Source organism: Phoenix dactylifera, chromosome 5 (genome assembly GCF_051530095.1).
Source record: "Phoenix dactylifera cultivar Ajwa chromosome 5, Ajwa_hap1_PhDact_Kaust_v1.1, whole genome shotgun sequence".
In the NCBI taxonomy this organism is placed as follows: Eukaryota; Viridiplantae; Streptophyta; class Magnoliopsida; order Arecales; family Arecaceae; genus Phoenix; species Phoenix dactylifera.
Genome location: NC_143194.1, coordinates 28573637 through 28591794, shown reverse-complemented (window position 1 = coordinate 28591794; position 18158 = coordinate 28573637). Strand labels below are relative to the sequence as shown.

The 18158-nt window shown below is 39.8% G+C and overlaps 2 protein-coding genes across 2 annotated transcripts; one reads left to right on the top strand and one right to left on the bottom strand.

Annotated features, from left to right (window-relative positions):
* The first annotated feature begins 6928 nt into the window (after positions 1 to 6928).
* Positions 6929 to 11385, top strand: LOC120111716 (uncharacterized). The gene is made up of 9 exons (XM_089923549.1): positions 6929 to 6939; positions 8281 to 8962; positions 9127 to 9150; positions 9427 to 9498; positions 9604 to 9648; positions 10101 to 10335; positions 10551 to 10690; positions 10780 to 10837; positions 11067 to 11385. Exons 1-9 carry the CDS (start codon positions 6929 to 6931, stop codon positions 11114 to 11116), a joined length of 1317 nt encoding a protein of 438 aa, XP_089779675.1. The 3' UTR covers positions 11117 to 11385.
* Positions 11386 to 11669: 284 nt separating this feature from the next.
* Positions 11670 to 16822, bottom strand: LOC149753533 (uncharacterized). Its single transcript, XM_089923548.1, has 7 exons — positions 16623 to 16822; positions 14254 to 14430; positions 13929 to 14173; positions 13609 to 13812; positions 13414 to 13506; positions 13223 to 13324; positions 11670 to 11756 (listed from the first exon to the last, which is right to left on the bottom strand). The coding sequence occupies exons 2-7, from the start codon at positions 14420 to 14422 to the stop codon at positions 11670 to 11672; spliced, it is 900 nt and encodes a 299-aa protein (XP_089779674.1). The 5' UTR covers positions 14423 to 14430; positions 16623 to 16822.
* Positions 16823 to 18158: the final 1336 nt, after the last annotated feature.

The following is an 18158-nucleotide window of genomic DNA, read 5'->3' as shown; positions in this document are numbered from 1 at the left end:
AAAGTATTTTACACTTATTAAAAAATTATTATTATTATTATTATTATTTTTAAAAAAGGCCTCTCTTAGTAAGTTCGCCTAAGGCCTCCAAATGTATTGGGCCGCCCCTGCTCACACCCTTCCCACCATCAGACAAGAGCCGTCCTCGGCTCTGATACCAAATGTCACGCCTCCGCCTCCATGGGGCACGTGCAGCATTCAGTACCCACGTGGGGACCACATGAGGGGGGAACACGGAGCTCCCCTGCCAGATATTGTCCGGCTCCAGGGCCCGCATGCGCGCCACACGTACCGCTCAGATCCCTCTCCGGTTTTGTTTTCCACCCAAAATACGTCTGCAGGATTTGAAGAAACCCGCCTCATATGCCCAGGCTTTGGAACGAGTTTTTCCGATGTGGGGCTATTGGGCCTCACACCCTTCTCACCATCGGACAAGAGTAGTCCTCAGCTCTGATACCAAATGTCACGCTCTCGCCTCCCGGGGCACGTGCGGGCCTTGGAACCGGACAATATTTGGCAGGGGAGCCCCGTGTTTCCTCCTCATGTGGCCCCCACGTCGGCACTGCGTGCCGCACGTGCTCTGCGAAGGTGGGGGCATGACACATAGCTCTTGATACTTAGGCATTGGCTTGAAGCATTTTTTCTACTCTTTCTTACCCTGAAAAAATAGAGTCACCTTGCGTCCTTGAACTGGTACCCATCTTTCAGCTAACTTAGCTTTCTCTGTCCCCCAATCCGGATCTAATGCGGGAATGATTTAGAAGTTCCAAAACAAAAAACAATGGTATTTGTTAGCAACAACATGATGGAGGCAGTCAATCAATATAGATTGTTCCAAAATCTACTTCAAATCCAACATAGCACCTACGGGTACATAAAAAATGTATTTTTTAATGAATAAATACGATCGCAATCTCGAATATAGAATTCAAAGGGATCGAATAGGAAATGATACTTTGAATTATATAACTATAATAAAATATACGATCAACTAATATTTATCCATTTGAAAAAGGGTCAGAAGAAATAGTTTGATCCTCTTATTTCTCGAACTGAGACATCCATGCATATAGATACGAATGTTCTAATGAGAAAAAGAATTTCTAGAAATATTTGTCTAATATATATATATATATATATATATATATATATATATATATATATATAAGAAAGCTAATTCAACATTTTCATATTTCAGATGGAAATGTGCTTGATGCTTTGCTCAATGCTGATGGATGTTCATAGGAAACTTAATTATTAATGTGCAAATATGAAGGAAAAACTAGAAAGAAATTAAGCATATTTGGACCAATAAACAATACGAGTCAAACTTATGCACCTTCTAGTAAATATTTTGACAATATCTTTAAAACATTGTAGTAAAAATTAGAAGACCATAAACATGCCAGTCACGAATGATAATAAAAGAGATGTCATAGGTAGAACTGAAAAGCTTGAAGCATAAAGTATAAGAAAGCATTAAGTAGGTGTACATGAGTATAATTGTAGAAAGTTAGTTATGGGTGTATACATAATATTGTTGCATATTGATTCCTATTTGAGACCTATATACGTACATAACATCTATCATATAGGTTAACCAAAATCAACCAAAATATAGATTTGTTATCATTTCCTTGTTCGCATCCTAAAGCATTTCAAAGTCTTCCTATGACATAGCTTGCCAACCTATAGATCTTGACGTATTTGGCTCTACTGGCAGCTACAATGCACATAAAAAGTAAATTAGTAAAAATATTCAAGGAATTAGAGCATAAGAGAGACAAGATGTGTGTTATAGAAAAATATCCATATTTTTATTTGTTTTAACTTTCAGAAAAGTCCAATTAATAATTGGGTATATGGACGAGAGATAGGTAAAGTTTTTTTTTTTATAAAAAAGAATCTTATTAGTTTAGGATGCCTAGAAAAACTATACAAATGATAGATAGAGGCACCAAAATAAATAGAAGCACACAGCACACTTGAATCATATATCTCATTTCTTAGTTATATTTAAAGGGTGGCAGTTTATGATCCGACCCATCAATCCGACCCACGAATGATCCACTTTAAGCAGATTTGGGTTTGATATAAATGGGCTTGGGTTATAAATGGGTCAACCTGTCTAAACTTTTTTATTAAATGGATTAGGTTCAGTTTTAAACCTTTGACTCGTTTAATCCATTTTGACCTATTTAATAATTAGGTTGGGTTATGACTCTATATGTTTAACCTGTTGGAAACTTGCTTAATCTATTTCTGACATGTTTAACCCGACCTGATTGGAAAAAAAAATTTCTTTCTAAATCTGATCCAATTCGGACGTGGACCGTATATGGTTGGCTTTTATCCGAACCATTTTCAGCCCTAATATAATTCTAAGGGCTATGACATTTACCTTTTTTTAACAGAGCAAGTATATCTACAATAAACAATCAGAGAAAGCTAAATTTTTATATTGTTTTAAAGTCCACTCCTATGTACAACTAGTTTGACTATTTTTATATTAAAGATACTAAATGAATCTAAATTATATAGTTTCTATGCAGGTTACATCCTATGACAGAGGACCACTCCTATTCATCTTCAACTTTCATCCGGGTATCTCGTATGAAACAAATCGTGTTGGGGTCGAAGAAGCTGGGAATATTCATCCTTCTAGTCGTGTTTTTCATCAGATATATCTTTTCTTGTTTTCTCATGCCTGTTCTTTCATTACATGCACAGCATTATAGACCTAGATTCTAACAAAAAATCCAAATAGGTTGGCTTTGGTTATATAGGTTATATTTAGAGGTAAGTGAATTTGGCACAGATAATATTTAACACGGATGAAATCAACTATGGTGGACATGGTGAGCTAAAGAGTGATCAGTAACTGTGAAGAACCAGTACCAACTACCAAAAGCTGCTCTTCCATTTGTGACTTTCCAGATTGAGATATTTCAATGTATTTCGTGTTGACATATCATTGTGTTTAAGAAAATAATTTTGACCGTTTCTGGTCTGTTTTTTGAATATTTCTGCAGGAGGGATGGTTATTGAAACTCCTTGGAGGTGGCATTGCCTCGTAGAAGTGCTCAGGTAGGCTGTAACATGTAGAAAAAATGTTTTCAATCATCAAAAAGACATGTAGAAGAAATTTTAATTTTTGAAATAGTTGCAATACAGTATGATTATAGTTTTGCTAACTAACACATATGAGCAGATATACAAACTGATGTGAATTTGAGAATGTGAATGCTGCTGCCGCTTGCAAAAGTTCGATTTACATATTTGAGTTGCTAATGGAAATTTGTGTGGGGTTTAACAATTTTGGGTGCTTTCAAAGCCTCTGGATCTATAGTGCACGTTAAGAAGCTGCAGTGATGTTTGTTTTCCAAGGTTTTTCAGAGCTTTGAACAAGCTACATCACGTGGAATTATGCAGAGGATTACCACTTTACATGATGATGCCATAAATTGATGCAGTTTCTCGGTTCTCTGAGCAAACTACACATCCAAGTATCCAACAAGCTCCCCTCTTTTTATTTAATCTGTTCTTCATTATTGTGCATAACAGTTATAAGAGTTTATGTACATATAAACATATTCAATGGAAATTCAGTTGGGAATTCCTTGTTTCAATGACAAAGCTTTGTAAAATGATATAGGAGTGGAAAACACTAAGCAATTTGTGTGTGGGTGATTTAGTAGTATCCACACAGTGGATAAAAGAAAGTGTGGCCAACTTATTTTGGCTTTTAAGAGTACTCCAGATAAAGATTGCAGCCTTTCCAACTATTTGAAATCAAGTATAAATTTGATTGATCGACGATCGTATATCAATTGAGAAACCAGATCCCTGCAGATGAAATATATCAAGAAATCAATAATCAGTTGTCAATTTTAGAATTTATGATAGCTGTTTCTACTCTAAAAGGATATTGTTTAGCAAAAAAAAAAAAAAAAGGCTATTGCTTGGTGCCATGGTAAAAGAATTAGGTTAGTAAACATAATGGCATGGGTTCAAGTTCTGAAACAGCTACTTTGTGCAAAAAAAAGAAAAAAAGTCAAAGATTAGGTTTATCTATGGTCTGCATTTTTCAGGATCTTGAATTGCTGGTAATAGCCTTTCTATGCTTTTTGAAATCAAGTGTGTACTAATAGCAAAAGTGTATTAATAGTGTCCAAGCAAACAAGTTTGAAAACTTAAAATCAAGAGTAAACTACAAAAATTTCCTTAAGATTTATATTTATTATACTTATACTCAATAGTTTGTAAAATCTACACTTACATCCAGTTAAATTAATGGCATTAATGAATTCGTTTACCTCATATAAAAAGTCAAAATTATCCTTAAATAATGAATAAATTACAAAAAAAAATCCTAAGATTAGGAATAAATTATACCTTCTGAGATTTATTTTTATCCAACACTTTAACTCATAACTTAACATAATGTTAGCCAAATCGTTAACTTAAATGACACTTAAATGCCATATCAGAAAAAATTTTAAAAATGACCAAACTAGCCTTAAGTGATGTAATATCCACCTGAGGCAGAGAATAGCCGTGAGGCGCATAGGTCTGGAGCTTGATCTTGATGAATCATCATAAAAGAGTCATGTGTCAAAAAAAACAATTTAGATCTCTCAGATAAGTGGATGCCTCCAAAATTTTCTGCTGTAGGAAACTAGTATCAAGATTTGTCGCTTGAGCCAGCCTATTCAGGATCCAAGCCAGGATATGAAACCACAACTGATGCACCCTCTAAAAAGAAGAGTTCTCACACACGTAACAATATTAAGAAATCATGTCCACGATATTGGATAAGTAGAACTCGAAATCAGCAAATGATATACGAGTATCTCCAATCTTTATAACATGGTGGGCAGGGAAGCGAGAAAAAAATCTGATCAGGAAGGACGCTCGTTGTCGGTTGCTGGTCGAGAATTAAGAATGCTCGTCGCCGGAAGTCGGTTGGGAAAGAAGCTTATCGTCAGTCGCTCTTTAAGGAAGGACACTCATAGTGGGATGGTGAAGCGAGAAAGAAACCCTAGTTACTTAATCTCGAAGAGAAGAAGACTTTTAAAGATAGAAAACTTCAATTGAAGAAAAGCCTTAATTTCTTATAGAGATATTCTGACTTTTTATAATAGATAAACGGTTTTACTAATGCTGTCAATTTAACTAGCTGTAACTTAGGGGTGGCAATCGGATTGGGCCGAGTCAGATAAAAATCAAGTTGGATGCAGGTCGGGTCAAAAATTCATCAACCCAAATCCTCTCTATTTATTAAACAGGTCAACATTTCAAATCTAAATCCGACTTATTTATTAAACAGGTAATCCGACCCGACCTACATAACCCATTCATTAAACAAATCAAGTCAGGTTAAATGGATTAAACGGGTTAAGACAGATTTTTAAATCAAGTCAGGTTAAATGGATTTAAACAGGTTAAACAGGTTGAGTGGGTCAGATTAAACAACTCAAAAATAGGTTAAATAGGTTAAACGAGTCGGGTCACAATTCTTCCCAATTATTAAATGGGTCAAAAGTTTAAACATGAACCCAACCCATTTAATAAACAGATTTAGACGAGTTGACCCATTTACGACCCAAATTTGTTTATGTCAAATACAAACCTTCTTAAAGCGTGTTGTTCGTAGGTCAGGTTGACGGGTGGAGTCATAAATTGCCACCCCTAGTATACGTGTAGGTTTTACAAAATATTGCGTATAAATATAATAAACATAAACCTTAGAAGGATTTTTGTAAGTTTATTTTGATCATTTAAAAAAAATGACGTAACATTTTAGTCCTATTAAAAATTAACAGTTTGACTAATATTCTGTTAAGTTATAGATTAAAGTATTGAATAAAAATAAATCTCGGAAGAGAAGTGTCGGTTTTTTACACTATTGAGTGTAAATATAATTTACTCCTCATCTCTAGAAGATTTTTATAATTTATTCTAAAATCAAATAAGTAGAGTGAAAATATAAGGTACAAAGTAGATAATGATTAACAAAGCCAATGACATTCAGTCTGTCAAAGCAATTGATTGCCATGATTTTAACAATTGCCCGTTGCAACAATCAGAGAAGCCACAAATGTTGCACAAAGGTCAACTCAAATTTTAAAAATAACATGGCAAATTTATTAATGTTCAACTGCTTATGATGCAATTTCACGAGCTTGCCCCCGACAAACATATTCATAACATTCATTTGTCCCCTCTTCTATCCTGTTGTCACCCTTTCTGTACTTCTAAAGAACTCATAGAGTGTTGTCACCAATTAACTATTCATCCAAATTTTCTGTTGTAATTATTGGCTCTAGGAACCCCTAATAGCCTGCTCCCAAGTCAATTGTTAAAACACTCCAAGATCAAAAAAGAAAACAACAAAGGAATAAGCGAAGCGAAATCTGGACTTAAGAATTTACCCTTCGCTGCAATTCGAGGCCTAAATTGCAATCGACGTAGACTACAACAACGATGGGCTTGACAATATTGGCGGGCACTTTGGGAGCTTTCACGCTGCTCCCATAGGGCAGCCCTCTAAAGTCTTCCTACCTCTCTCTCATTATTGACTTTGTGAACTCGAAAATTTGATCAAGAGATCAATACTTAAAAATGAGATCTCGCTTTCATCGATGATGCGGAAGTTGCAGCGTATAAGAGTGTATAGATGGTGGCGAACACCAATATGGACGAGTTGCCCACCTTCACCACAGCCATGCATATCCTCACATCATGACGCTTGAATTTGTTGCCGCCTTAAAAAAAACAAAGTTTGCCATCCTTGGTGGTAAAGGGGCTTGGACTCCATTCAAGTTGTTCGGGTTCGAAACGCTCAGACGTCGATTAAATTAGGGGACCGTATGCCCCATGCCTGGATGGCTCTGTGTAGATATGCTTTCCTTCCATCAGTACTGAGATGGCGCTGGGGTAACGTACTCACACGTGGATAGCCCAGTGGAGTTTCTCATGGGTTAGAGAAGGCACGCGGAAACTTGCGACCCGCATCAAATATTTTCTGGTGGAAAGGGGGGCCCAGTGGGGGCTGCTACACGGGTGGGGTTCTGCCCCTTCCCCTTCCAGTACAAAATAATTGATATCTCCCGGCGCTATATTTCGTCTATACCGACGCTTCTAAGCGTCGGCGAGTTTCTCACCCACGCTCCCCAAAGCGTGGCTCCGACGTCGGGCAGGTGGGCGTGGAGCCGGTTTAGGCCGACGCGTGAAGAAAGCGTCGGCGGTCTATGCCGACGCTTTTAAGCGTCGGCGAATGTGGCCTATGCCGACGTTTTTAAGCGTCGTTAACTATTTTCCCTTAGCCGACGCTTTTAAGCGTCGGCAAACTTCGACCAACCTCGGCACTGTTGGACTATACAGACGCTTTAAAGCGTCGGCGAAGGTGGCCTATGCCGACGTTTTTAAGCGTCGTTAACTAAGCCGACGCTTTTAAGCGTCGGCAAACTTGGACCAACATCGGCACTGTAGGACTACACAGACGCTTTAAAGCGTCGTTAAAGGCATGCCATTTTTTGCCGGTATTGTGCCGGTGGCTTTTGCCGACGCTTAAAAGCGTCGGCAAATGAATTTTTTTTTAAAAAAAAATTTATAAAAGTAATTTTTAATACCCTGTACACATTAAATTCTAACAAAACAAATACACTAAATCACATATATAACAAAATACACGTCACAAACAAGAACTTTGATTACATTCATATTATAATATTTGATTACATTGTACTTCAAAAACATTCTAAAAATATACATCTCAAATTCCTAAGTACACAATCTACGATATGTATCAAGGATCGACGGCATCATCATCTCTACGAGTAGATGAAGTATCATCAACCTACAAGAAAAAAAATACTTTAGAAACTAAAAATACGAAAGTCATCACCACTACAGGAAAAGTCGGTTTTACCGACGCTTTTTTGCCGACACTTTTCACAAGCGTCGGCAATTTTTGGTATAGCGTCAAAATTTGCCGACGCTTGTAAAAAGCGTCGGCAAAAGACGACGCTAGTAAGCGTCGGTGTAGTCTTGGGCCTAAGACGACGCTAAAAAGCGTCGTCAAAAGCCAACATTCCCACCATCACCCTGAATCCCAACGAGCCCTCTCTCTTTCCGTTTTCCCGGCCACCGCCCTCCACCCTCAACCCATTCCAGAGATCGAAGAGAAAACGGAACCCCCTTCCCATTCCTCGTCCATTCCTCGTCTTCTCTCTCTCTCTCTCATCATCATCGCCCCCCCTCCCTAACCCCCTCCAGATTCAAGAAGCAGCGGGGGCAGCGGCTCCGGCCCTTCGTCCGCGACCCCAACGACCAGGCCTGGGCCTTCAACGCCACCGCTACCATCCTCAACTCCGGCACCACCAACCTCAAGGCCTGGGAGCTCCTCATCGGCTTCCGCCACCGCGAGATCCTCGTCTCCGCCTCCTCGGCCATCCTCACCGACGGCTCCTCCTTTCCCTACTCCACCCCCAACGACTCCGCCACCTCCTTCTCCGGCTCCCCCAACCCCGACCTCAAGTACCCCATCGAGGTCGCCGGCGATCCCTCCCAGATCTCCATCGGCGGCACCTTCTTCGGCTCCCCTCCCCCCGCCGCCCCCCTCCCCTCCTCCCTCTCCCTGGCCGACCCTGCCTTCTCCTGCCCCTCCCCCGCTGCCCCCTCCAACACCTCCCTCGCCACCTGCTGCCTTCCCAACCCCGACTTCACCCCCAACACCACCACCAACTCCTCCGATGTCGCGGAGGCCCTCCCCTGCCTCCTCGCCCTCGCCGCCGCTTTCATGAACAGGCCTTCTAGTGGCGGTGGAGTGGCACCAGCGGCCACCCAACCCCAAGAACCCCATCGTCTTCTTCGACGTCACCATCGGCACCATCCCGGCCGGCCGCATCAAGATGGAGCTCTTCGCCGACATCGCCCCCAAGACCGCCGAGAACTTCAGGTCCGGTCCCTACTCTCTTTTTCCTCTCTCTCCCTCTCTCTCCCTCAGAGAAAAGAGGAATCCTGACCCTGATGAACTGAACTTAGAGCGAAGAGATAGAGACCCTAGCCAAGATTCTTGTTTGATCATGGACTGATGGATGATTTATCTTTCTTTTCTGGCAGGCAGTTTTGCACCGGCGAATACAGGTAGCCTGGTCTCTGTCCGTTGGACTGTGGGTTATTTGATTTTCTGAATTCATGCCATGTTTTGGTGGAAATGCTTTTGGTACTGATTCGTATTCTGGATTTGTTGGTTATGATGGGCAATGTGTTCCGATTATGTTTCTACTGAATCATGGGTTCAACGAGGTAAACCTAAGGCTAGGGTTTTGAAATTAGGAGAATGGATTGTAGGGTTAATATTAAATTAGCGTCCAAATAACATTTTGCTGTACTGAAACTTTGTTGAAAATTTTGGGCTAGGAAACATGGGGAAGACATAGAGGAGCTTATGTTCAGTGGGAAATTGAGCTACTTGGCTTTGAAATGCCTAAGGTAATGAAGCTTCTTAAGTTCTCCAAACATATGGAACTCTTATGTATTGTGGTCCTTCCCTCTGTTTTGCTTAGAACCTCTAATATGTGCTTTGATCATCTTCAGGTTCTTTTGACAGAGGAAATCTCTGGGTCTCTGCGTAAGCTGAAGGTACTCACTAGGTTCTCATTTACATATTGATTCCTTCCAGTTTCAGCTCTTGGCTACATCTGAATTTAAATATTATTTGCAACACCTCGGTGGGTCAGTGGGATTCCAAGCTCTGCTGCTATCCCAGAAGCAGAAGAGCTCTTGGCTACTCTAATTTGTATTGCCTAATGCAACATTTGAGGGTCTTTGTTGTGTAAGCAACTCATCTGTTTTCTTTCAACATTTGCACCAATAACATAATAGCATAGCCAATACAACACCAGAGAGTTTCATGAGAACCATTCAGAGTCTTGAGGTTAGACTATTGCCTTGCCACTTTTTTCTGTTTGGAGTTGTATTTTGATGCATTAGGATAATAAAAGCCACTCCTACTTACCATGTTAATTTTGAAAAGAGAAACATAGAAACTTCTTTCATCTTTTCTAACAATATCATGTCATTTCTTTTTCAAGGTTGGTTCATACCATGCATCATCTCTATTGGTGGCATCAAGACCCCCAACAGCTGGGGTACTCAGCAGGGGAATTGGTATGGAAGGTGTCTCTAGTGTCTTAGCTGGTGTCTGGGGAACAGGAGTTGGGTCGACAACACTTACAGAAAATGTGCACACCATTGCTGTAACCAAAATGGGTAGCCGGAGAGCAGTTGAGTTGGGTGCCGTCATTCTGATACTGTTATCATTTGTTGGTAAGCAGTGGTTCTGTTATCTTTCAGTTTATATTTTCAACAGTTGACTGACCAAATTGCTCATGAAGAATGAAAATTAACTGAGATGGGAGTGATCTTACTGTATTATATTTCTTTCAATTTATTATAGTCTCTCTTCCTGCTTTTTTAATGTTATCTTCTTAACAAATTATGTATGCCCTTATGCGTTGCTCGATTGTCTCTAATGCATACAGGTAAAGTTGGAGGATTTATTGCTTCTATCCCTGATGTAATGGTTGCTGCTCTTCTTTGCTTTATGTGGGCCATGCTTGCTGCTCTGGGCCTGTCAAACCTCCGTTACAGTGAGACAGGAAGCTCCAGAAATAATATCATAGTTGGGCTCTCATTGTTTTTCTCCTTATCTATACCTGCTTACTTTCAGCAATACGGTCTTGTTCCTAATGCAAACTCATCCGTGCCCAGTTACTTCCAGCCATATATTGTTGCATCTCATGGACCTTTCCGGACGGGATTTGGAGGGGTATGTTATCAACTTTCTCATAAACCACCTCTAAGCTATATAAAATTCAATTTATTGCTTTTAATTTTAATTACAAGGAGGAAAATCATATTTTCTCAGTGTTTTTCTATCTTGAAAGTAAGAAATGCCTGGGACCAACAATTAATTGTTTTGTAGGAATATATCTAGCTGATTTTCATGCTGTTCTTTTTCTCCCCAATAAACATATAATATTCTTTGTCTTATGCAGGAAATAGTGATCTGACTTTGAATAATTTTGGGATTGGAATCTGGTTGTGAAAGTCAAACAAAAGGAGTTATTAGTTTTGGAGTTGGCTTCTATGTACCGTAGAAAGGCAGGAATTTTAATGTGTCCAAATGATGTTTGATGTAGACAGGGATTTTGATTTTAGACAAAATACGTAGGTTTGATGGTTGGATGAATTCTTTGGAAGCTAGCAGTGTGGATTTGTGATGTTTATCATTTTCTTGAAGCATGAATTGGAAAGATGATGAAAATTTGTGGGAATGACTGATGCTAATAACATGACAATTCTCTTGTTCTCTCAGGTTGAGATGTTGTAATTCTTGTTGACAAGAGCGCCTTTACCACCAATTGGACATCTAGTTACTGCAGTTAAACATCGGATAATCTAGTTTATGGCACTCCTAGTTTCTGATTATGAGGCTTGTTTTGGAGCCTTTGCTTGCGTCTTAACAAGTCATAGATAGCCAGAGTGTTGGAGCTATCATGGATGGTTAAAGGACTATATATTTATGAGATAGTAATGCATTTGCTCAGAAGATGGAAATGTCCAGAGAAATGTCAATTACATATTTTATATATTGAGTGTCAGAAATTGGAAGCACTTTTTAAGCAGTCTGCAGTTTCATTCCCTATCCAAGGAAGCGAGTGCAATTGGTTTTGGACATTTTGATGCTACATAACAGAACATAGCACCAAAAGAAGGGAAACTTGATGGCCCTACATTTTGCTGTCACAGTACGTTTTCTGTCAGCACAATAGCAAACCTATCATACCTAATGTTGATCAAATAAATGTTCACAGCTCAAGGTTAAGAATCCAAAATTTGATAAGTACTGTTTTGTACTTTGACACCCTAAAAAAATCATTGTAACTCTAACAATAACTGTTAATGACAATCTACTTCAAACGTTAGCATTTTTGATTCCCTTGATTGGCAGAGCTTCCCCACGATGGGTGGTTCATTCCTCCCAGTCATTGGAAAAAGGTAGATGCTGTTGCTTCCCCACGAACAGTTCTGGGTGAGAAATGCTTGTATGCTTCCTTAAATATTGATGTTAAGTATTGTCCTGTAACAAGTTCAGAACCCAGTGATGCTGAGAGTACCTCTCAATTGCCATTTTTTGCTGGTGCCATTTTGCTGGTGCCATTTTTTCGTATTTTTATTTTTTTTAAAAAATGGAAATTCCGACGCTTTAAAGCGTTGGTAAAAAAAGTGGTTGCACGCCTTCGCCGACGCTTTAAAGCGTCGGTAAACTATATGCCTACGCCGACGCTAAAAAGCGTCGGCAAAAATGGATTTACCGACGCTTTAAAGCGTCGGTGAAAACCTTTTGATTTCTTTAAACTGGGCATTCTTTGGGCTTTCCTGACGCTTTTAAGCGTCGGGTTTGTATAAACTGAACGACGCTTAAAAGCGTCGGCATAGAGCGCCGACGCTTTTTTGACGCGTCGGGTTAAACCCGACCCACTCCCACCTGCCCGACGCCTGACCCACGCTTTGCGATGCGTGGGCTGGAAATTCGCCGACGCTTAAAAGCGTCGGGAGAGACCAAAAAAAGCGTCGGGAGATATCCTTTCTTTTGCAGTGCACGCTCATACAAGAATACATTATAATTATATAAAATATTCAAATATATTTAGTTATGTACCGGAGGAGCAAATCTCTGCAAAAAAGATGAAATATGGTCAAGCTGATCCTGCAAAGATTGTATCTTCAACTCTTGGCTCTGCTTCAACTCCGCCATATCAGTCATATGACTCTGCCTCATCTCCTCTATCCTTGTCTCATATGACTGCTTTATCTGTGCCATCTCTGTCTTCAAACTACAAACCTCTGCAGTGCTAGTACCTTGTCTGGCATCTTGGGTATATCGGCTCACTGCAGACAGCTGAGTAGGGGTAACTCCGATACCGTAACCCCTCACGCGTCCATAACGTTCTGGGCCCATCAATTCTGCATAGACCTGAGCCTCGACGCGACTGGCCGCGTCGGATGATGATGACTCCCCGACGCGCTCTGAAATAAGATTTGTAGCTCTTTCCTATATCTCTCTCAAAGAAATAAACAGTCACATTAATAATTTAAAAGAAGTAAAATTAATAAAAAAATTATGATCAAATAAAAAATGAATACATACAACTATATCTCTTGACTCATCCCGGACAAAGCTGCCATCTCGGTGAGTGTGGGTCATCTTATAAAACTCTACCTCACCAGGCTCTCTTCCATGCTCTACTATCTACACATACGAAAAGTATATTGGTAAACTATATATCATGATACGTGCTATATGTTAGTAGAGTTTCAAATAGTTTCAAAAGAACTTACGAATTCATTTCTACGTCTCGCATAACTCTTCGAGCCTGAAGTATGAGGAACTGCTTGAGATGCTCGTGCAGCTCTACCAATATTAGAATATGTCTGCCAAAATAAAAGCACACAGTATAATATGATTCAATGTATATATTTGCAATCTATATTAGTAATAAAGATAATAGAAGATATTGAAACAATATACATGACCTGTCCTCTTTCAGAAAACCAGTAGTGAACAAGCTCCTTCCACTGCTGAGGGTATACATCAGGAGGAGTCACACGAGCAACCTCCTCCTCTGTCATACCCTCGCGCTTGAAGTCCGTCTTCAATTTTGCTTTATATTCTTTCCATTTGCGGTTGAGGGACTTTAGCACCCAATCATGGCTCTCTGGAGGAAGTACAAACTTACCCTACAACAAGGTACAGAATGTTATAATAATATTAAACCTCTAAAATAAAATTATGGTACAAAACAAATTAACATACAGAAGGTGTCGAATTAAAAAGAATAAATTCAATTCATTACCTCTATAAGTTTAAGAAGCTCAACCTTATACGAAGGAAGCATGTCATTCCACTTCGTATAGTTGAGCGGACACAGCTGACCCTTGCGTGCAACCGATCCTAAAAAGCTTGATAGAAGACTTCCAGCTCTATTGATGGGCTGCCCCAATTCGTTGCATCGGATGATGATCTTCTCACCCGGAGGAAGCTTCCACACATCCTTTGCTTGAGTGGGTCCCCGTCTCGTCCTCACCGTCCCTTGTCCATCTATTAAAATTAAATAAAATATGTCTTAAAAAGTTGAAGACAAATATGAACATAAAATATGAAATATTTTATTGAATTACCCTGGATCCGGAGCTCATCCTCCGGGCAATCAGCAGGAGGCTCGCGCTGAGATCCTGACTCGTGCTGCTGATGCTCACATGGCTGCTGGGACTGCTGGGACTGCTCAGAAGTAGATCCCACCTGAGAATGCTGGAACTCCACATCTCTAAATCGTCTCCCTCGGGGCATATTGTTACCTGGTATGCACAAAAAAGAATCAATATTTGGTTAAATGATAAATTTATACTAAATAAAGTTCCATTGCTTTCATGGTCGTAAACATATTATCTAGATAAATTATATCAAAGGAAAAAAAGGAACTCAGAAGAGAAGTAAACTAATGGCAGGTGTCATGTATTCATGAATTATAAATCATAATTATCAGAAAATATAGCTATATTACCACTGCCACTATACGACAATCTACTCCACTGACCTGCAATAATAGGTTGCTCTAACCATGTTTTTCACCTGCTGACAGGCAGTGAATTGCATGACTGGTGCTTCAGAAATCGTTGACAACCTTCTATTATGAGTAAAGGAGTGGATCATCGGTCATGAGAGTACCATTCTAAATACCCCATCTGAAATTCACCATTGTTCGGTCCATTGAAACTATAATAGAAATATAACCAAGCGAGTAGCTTCTATATTTTGAATTAGCAATCAACACCCGGATGGCTTAAATTTGATCAACACCTTACATATCACTGAACTATACATTTACATCAGCATACTTGATAGTACTATTTAAAAAGGTGCTACAAAAGTTATTTTTTCTATTTGGCACGTAAGCATATGCTGTTTCTAACCCATACATTATATTTGAGCAAAACAAACCATCAAAACAGTACCATTCCAAGCATTTGTTTGAGAAACCAGGGCCACAAAAAGAAAGAACCTGGAGTTAACTCCTAGACCACCCCTAGACAACTTTCAACCCCTAGACCACCGAGGTTATTGTCTACAAGCCCCTGACCCCAAAGTAAAAAAGACAACCATCTTTAAAAAATATAATACAAGCATTTCCCTTAAAACAACCAATATCTCTCGGATAACTTTTCCCTATCATTGAATATAACTGCAAAAATCACATCTTCTATAGGGGATCTGATGAACTTGATGGGGAGATGCATTTTCCACAGGGCTAAAAGTGATCCATTAAGTGGTCACCCAATGACAACAATGAAGAACGACATTTCATTAATGGGACACCAAATGACAATGGCCTAGTTAGTCAAACAATAGACAGATAGATATTCACCCCATAGATAATGCAATGGTTGAGAAGAAACTGATACAGAATTCAAATATCTAGATGAATATGCCAATTAAAGCTTCAACAAGGATAAAGATGATGGGGGTAGAAGTACTTGCTCCTATACAACAGATCAGAACAACCCCTCACCCACACACAGAAGAGAGAGAGAGAGAGACAGAGACAGAGACAGAGAGACAGATAATAGGAAGATATAAGAGGCTAAAACAGAAAATACTGAATAACATAGTAAATAATAGTTGTAAAGGAAAATAAAGAGAGAACACATCTCAGACTTGTCCCAACAAAATGCATAAGAATCCAAAAGCTTCTTACATACTGTTGCTGCTTCTATCACAATAGACATCAATATCTTGAAAGCATACCATGCATAAGAAAATCTAGGGACATAGCTATAACACATAGACGACATCTAGATATGGTCCATGTGGATTTAAATTCTAACAGATCACTTATATGTATAATGCATACATCATTTTGTGTTAATTGTGGCCTTCCCTAGACCCTGGTATAGTTAACTGTAGATGTTTCCATAGATTTAGACATGACCTATCTCCTAATTAGTGGAGAATTGCATTAGCACTTCCAGATCCTTGCAGATTTTCTTAATGATGGAATTATTTTAACATGGGCAATTATTTTAACATTTATCTGGAAAAGAAAATCAGGGCCAGTTGCCACATATACTGCAAAAGGTGGAATAAAAAAATACAACAAAAAAAAAATATATGACCCCACTGGAGCAGAATCTAGTACAAACTACAACATTAAGAGTACTAAAATTGTCACTTCATAGCTGCACAAGAAGATCCTCTAAATTCAACAAAGAGCTCTGCAAGCACTTAGCTAACATATGTTTCCTTTTCCCATATATTATTATTTTTCTGTAGAGATTATGAGGACCAAGACATGCACTGAGAACAGATATGCTTGAAACCATTCTATTATCAACTAACATATATATTGCAAGATAGGTATAGTCAAATTGCACTGAGAACAGATATGCTTAAAACCATTCTAATATGGATGTCCAATCCTTTCTCAAATAACAAAATTTAAATCCAACAGAAACACACGTAGAAAGAACAATACAAGAGCATAATGCATTACCTCGTTGCTTCAGGCCGGTCGGTCGACGCAGGTCTCCGGACAGGAGGGATACCGCTCGATCGAGTCTTGAGGCCTGCTCGGACGGCGCCGGAGAGGAGGGAGGAGGAGGAGAATACAGGGCACTCTGGGATCTTCTCAATACATTCTAAGTTAGACAAGTCAAACTTTTCCACTCTATGATTTGAAAAAGCATCCTTAACAGGAAAACTACCACCAGAAATAAGCTCACTTGGTTTAGAAATGTTAACTCAAGGGATGTTCTCCAGACATTGAACCCTTTTCTCCAGACACCAGGGCAGATGCCGGCTTCATCTTCCCATGATAGCATTACAGTTCAAACTTCAAAGGAAAGAAAATTTACCATTTGTGGTTCTATTTACACGTTGGGTCTGTCAGTTACTTGTAGAGGCAATTTGGTGTCACATTACTGACTTCATTTGTATGTGTAGCTGTCCAGGATTAATAAAGCTTGGCCTAATTCGCTGGTATTATTTCTTTTAGAGATTATATGGATGGGAGTCCCTCATATTTGGGAGATTCTGTTGGTAGATTTTCAGTGAATTAATCTGGTAAGGTTAAGGCTCCAATTAGTGTGATCACGAATTTGGGTAGTAAAGCAGTATATAGCATTCTTGCTTATGGAGCTAGTCTTTTGCACAGAAATCTTACCAACAAAAATGGAGCAGTATCCATGATGAACTCATTTGCTTCAAGGGAAGATGAAGTAGGTCTTGAAGCCTTCTAAACATCCTGCCTTGATGAATTTCTAAAATTTTATAGCAGTAACAAGCTCACTTGGTTCAATCAGACTGAGGTATACACACACTGAAGAGCAGAATCACAATATTAAATTGCAATAGAAACATGACAGACTAGTTTTAGAAAATACCTCGGGCGGAGGCGGGGCGGTGGCGGGCCTGGATCGATCGGGACTACCTCGAACAAATTAAAGAAGGAGAAAAACCCACGAACACCCGAACAACAGGAGGAGGAGAAGGAGGAGAACAAGCGAGACGAAATGAGAGGAGAGAGGAGGAGAAAACTACCTTGGGGTCGGTCAGTCGACACCGGAGAGGAGGGAGGTAGAAGTCGGACGGTCCGCGCCGGAGAGGAGGAAGATGGGGGCTAAGGCAGCGCCGGAGAGGAGGAAGATGGGGGCTAAGGCAGCGCCGGAGACGAGGAAGACGAAGGCTATAGGGCAGCGCCGGAGAGGAGAATGGGGGGCTCGGGAGAAGCTAGGGCAAGTATGGGGGCTCGGGTTCGGCCGCTGGGTTTAAGGGGGCGTCGGCGACGCTTATAAGCGTCGTATTAGGCCGGAAAATACGACGACGCTAATAAGCGTCGTCTATTCCTAAGAATTGCCGACGCTAAATGTAAGCGTCGGCAAATGTATGAGCTGTGGAATTTTTACCGACGCTTCATCCTAGCGTCGGTAAAAATGCGTCGGGAAAGGTCCAGTTTCCTGTAGTGTTCCCTCCTATTTTTTCACCCAAAAAAAACAAAGTTTTATGGAGAAAAAAATAAGGAGGCCTTTTT

Bases quoted from the DNA above. Each gene is read 5' to 3' on its own strand.
- LOC120111716 (XM_089923549.1), top strand. The intron at 9,499-9,603 runs GTAATGAAGCTT...GATCATCTTCAG, and splicing joins TTGGCTTTGAAATGCCTAAG to GTTCTTTTGACAGAGGAAAT. The intron at 10,336-10,550 runs GTAAGCAGTGGT...TAATGCATACAG, and splicing joins GATACTGTTATCATTTGTTG to GTAAAGTTGGAGGATTTATT.
- LOC149753533 (XM_089923548.1), bottom strand. From the start codon at position 14,422: ATGCCCCGAGGGAGACGATTTAGAGATGTGGAGTTCCAGCATTCTCAG. The intron at 14,174-14,253 runs GTAATTCAATAA...TAATTTTAATAG, and splicing joins GGATGAGCTCCGGATCCAGG to ATGGACAAGGGACGGTGAGG. The intron at 13,325-13,413 runs GTAAGTTCTTTT...TCGTATGTGTAG, and splicing joins CGAGACGTAGAAATGAATTC to ATAGTAGAGCATGGAAGAGA.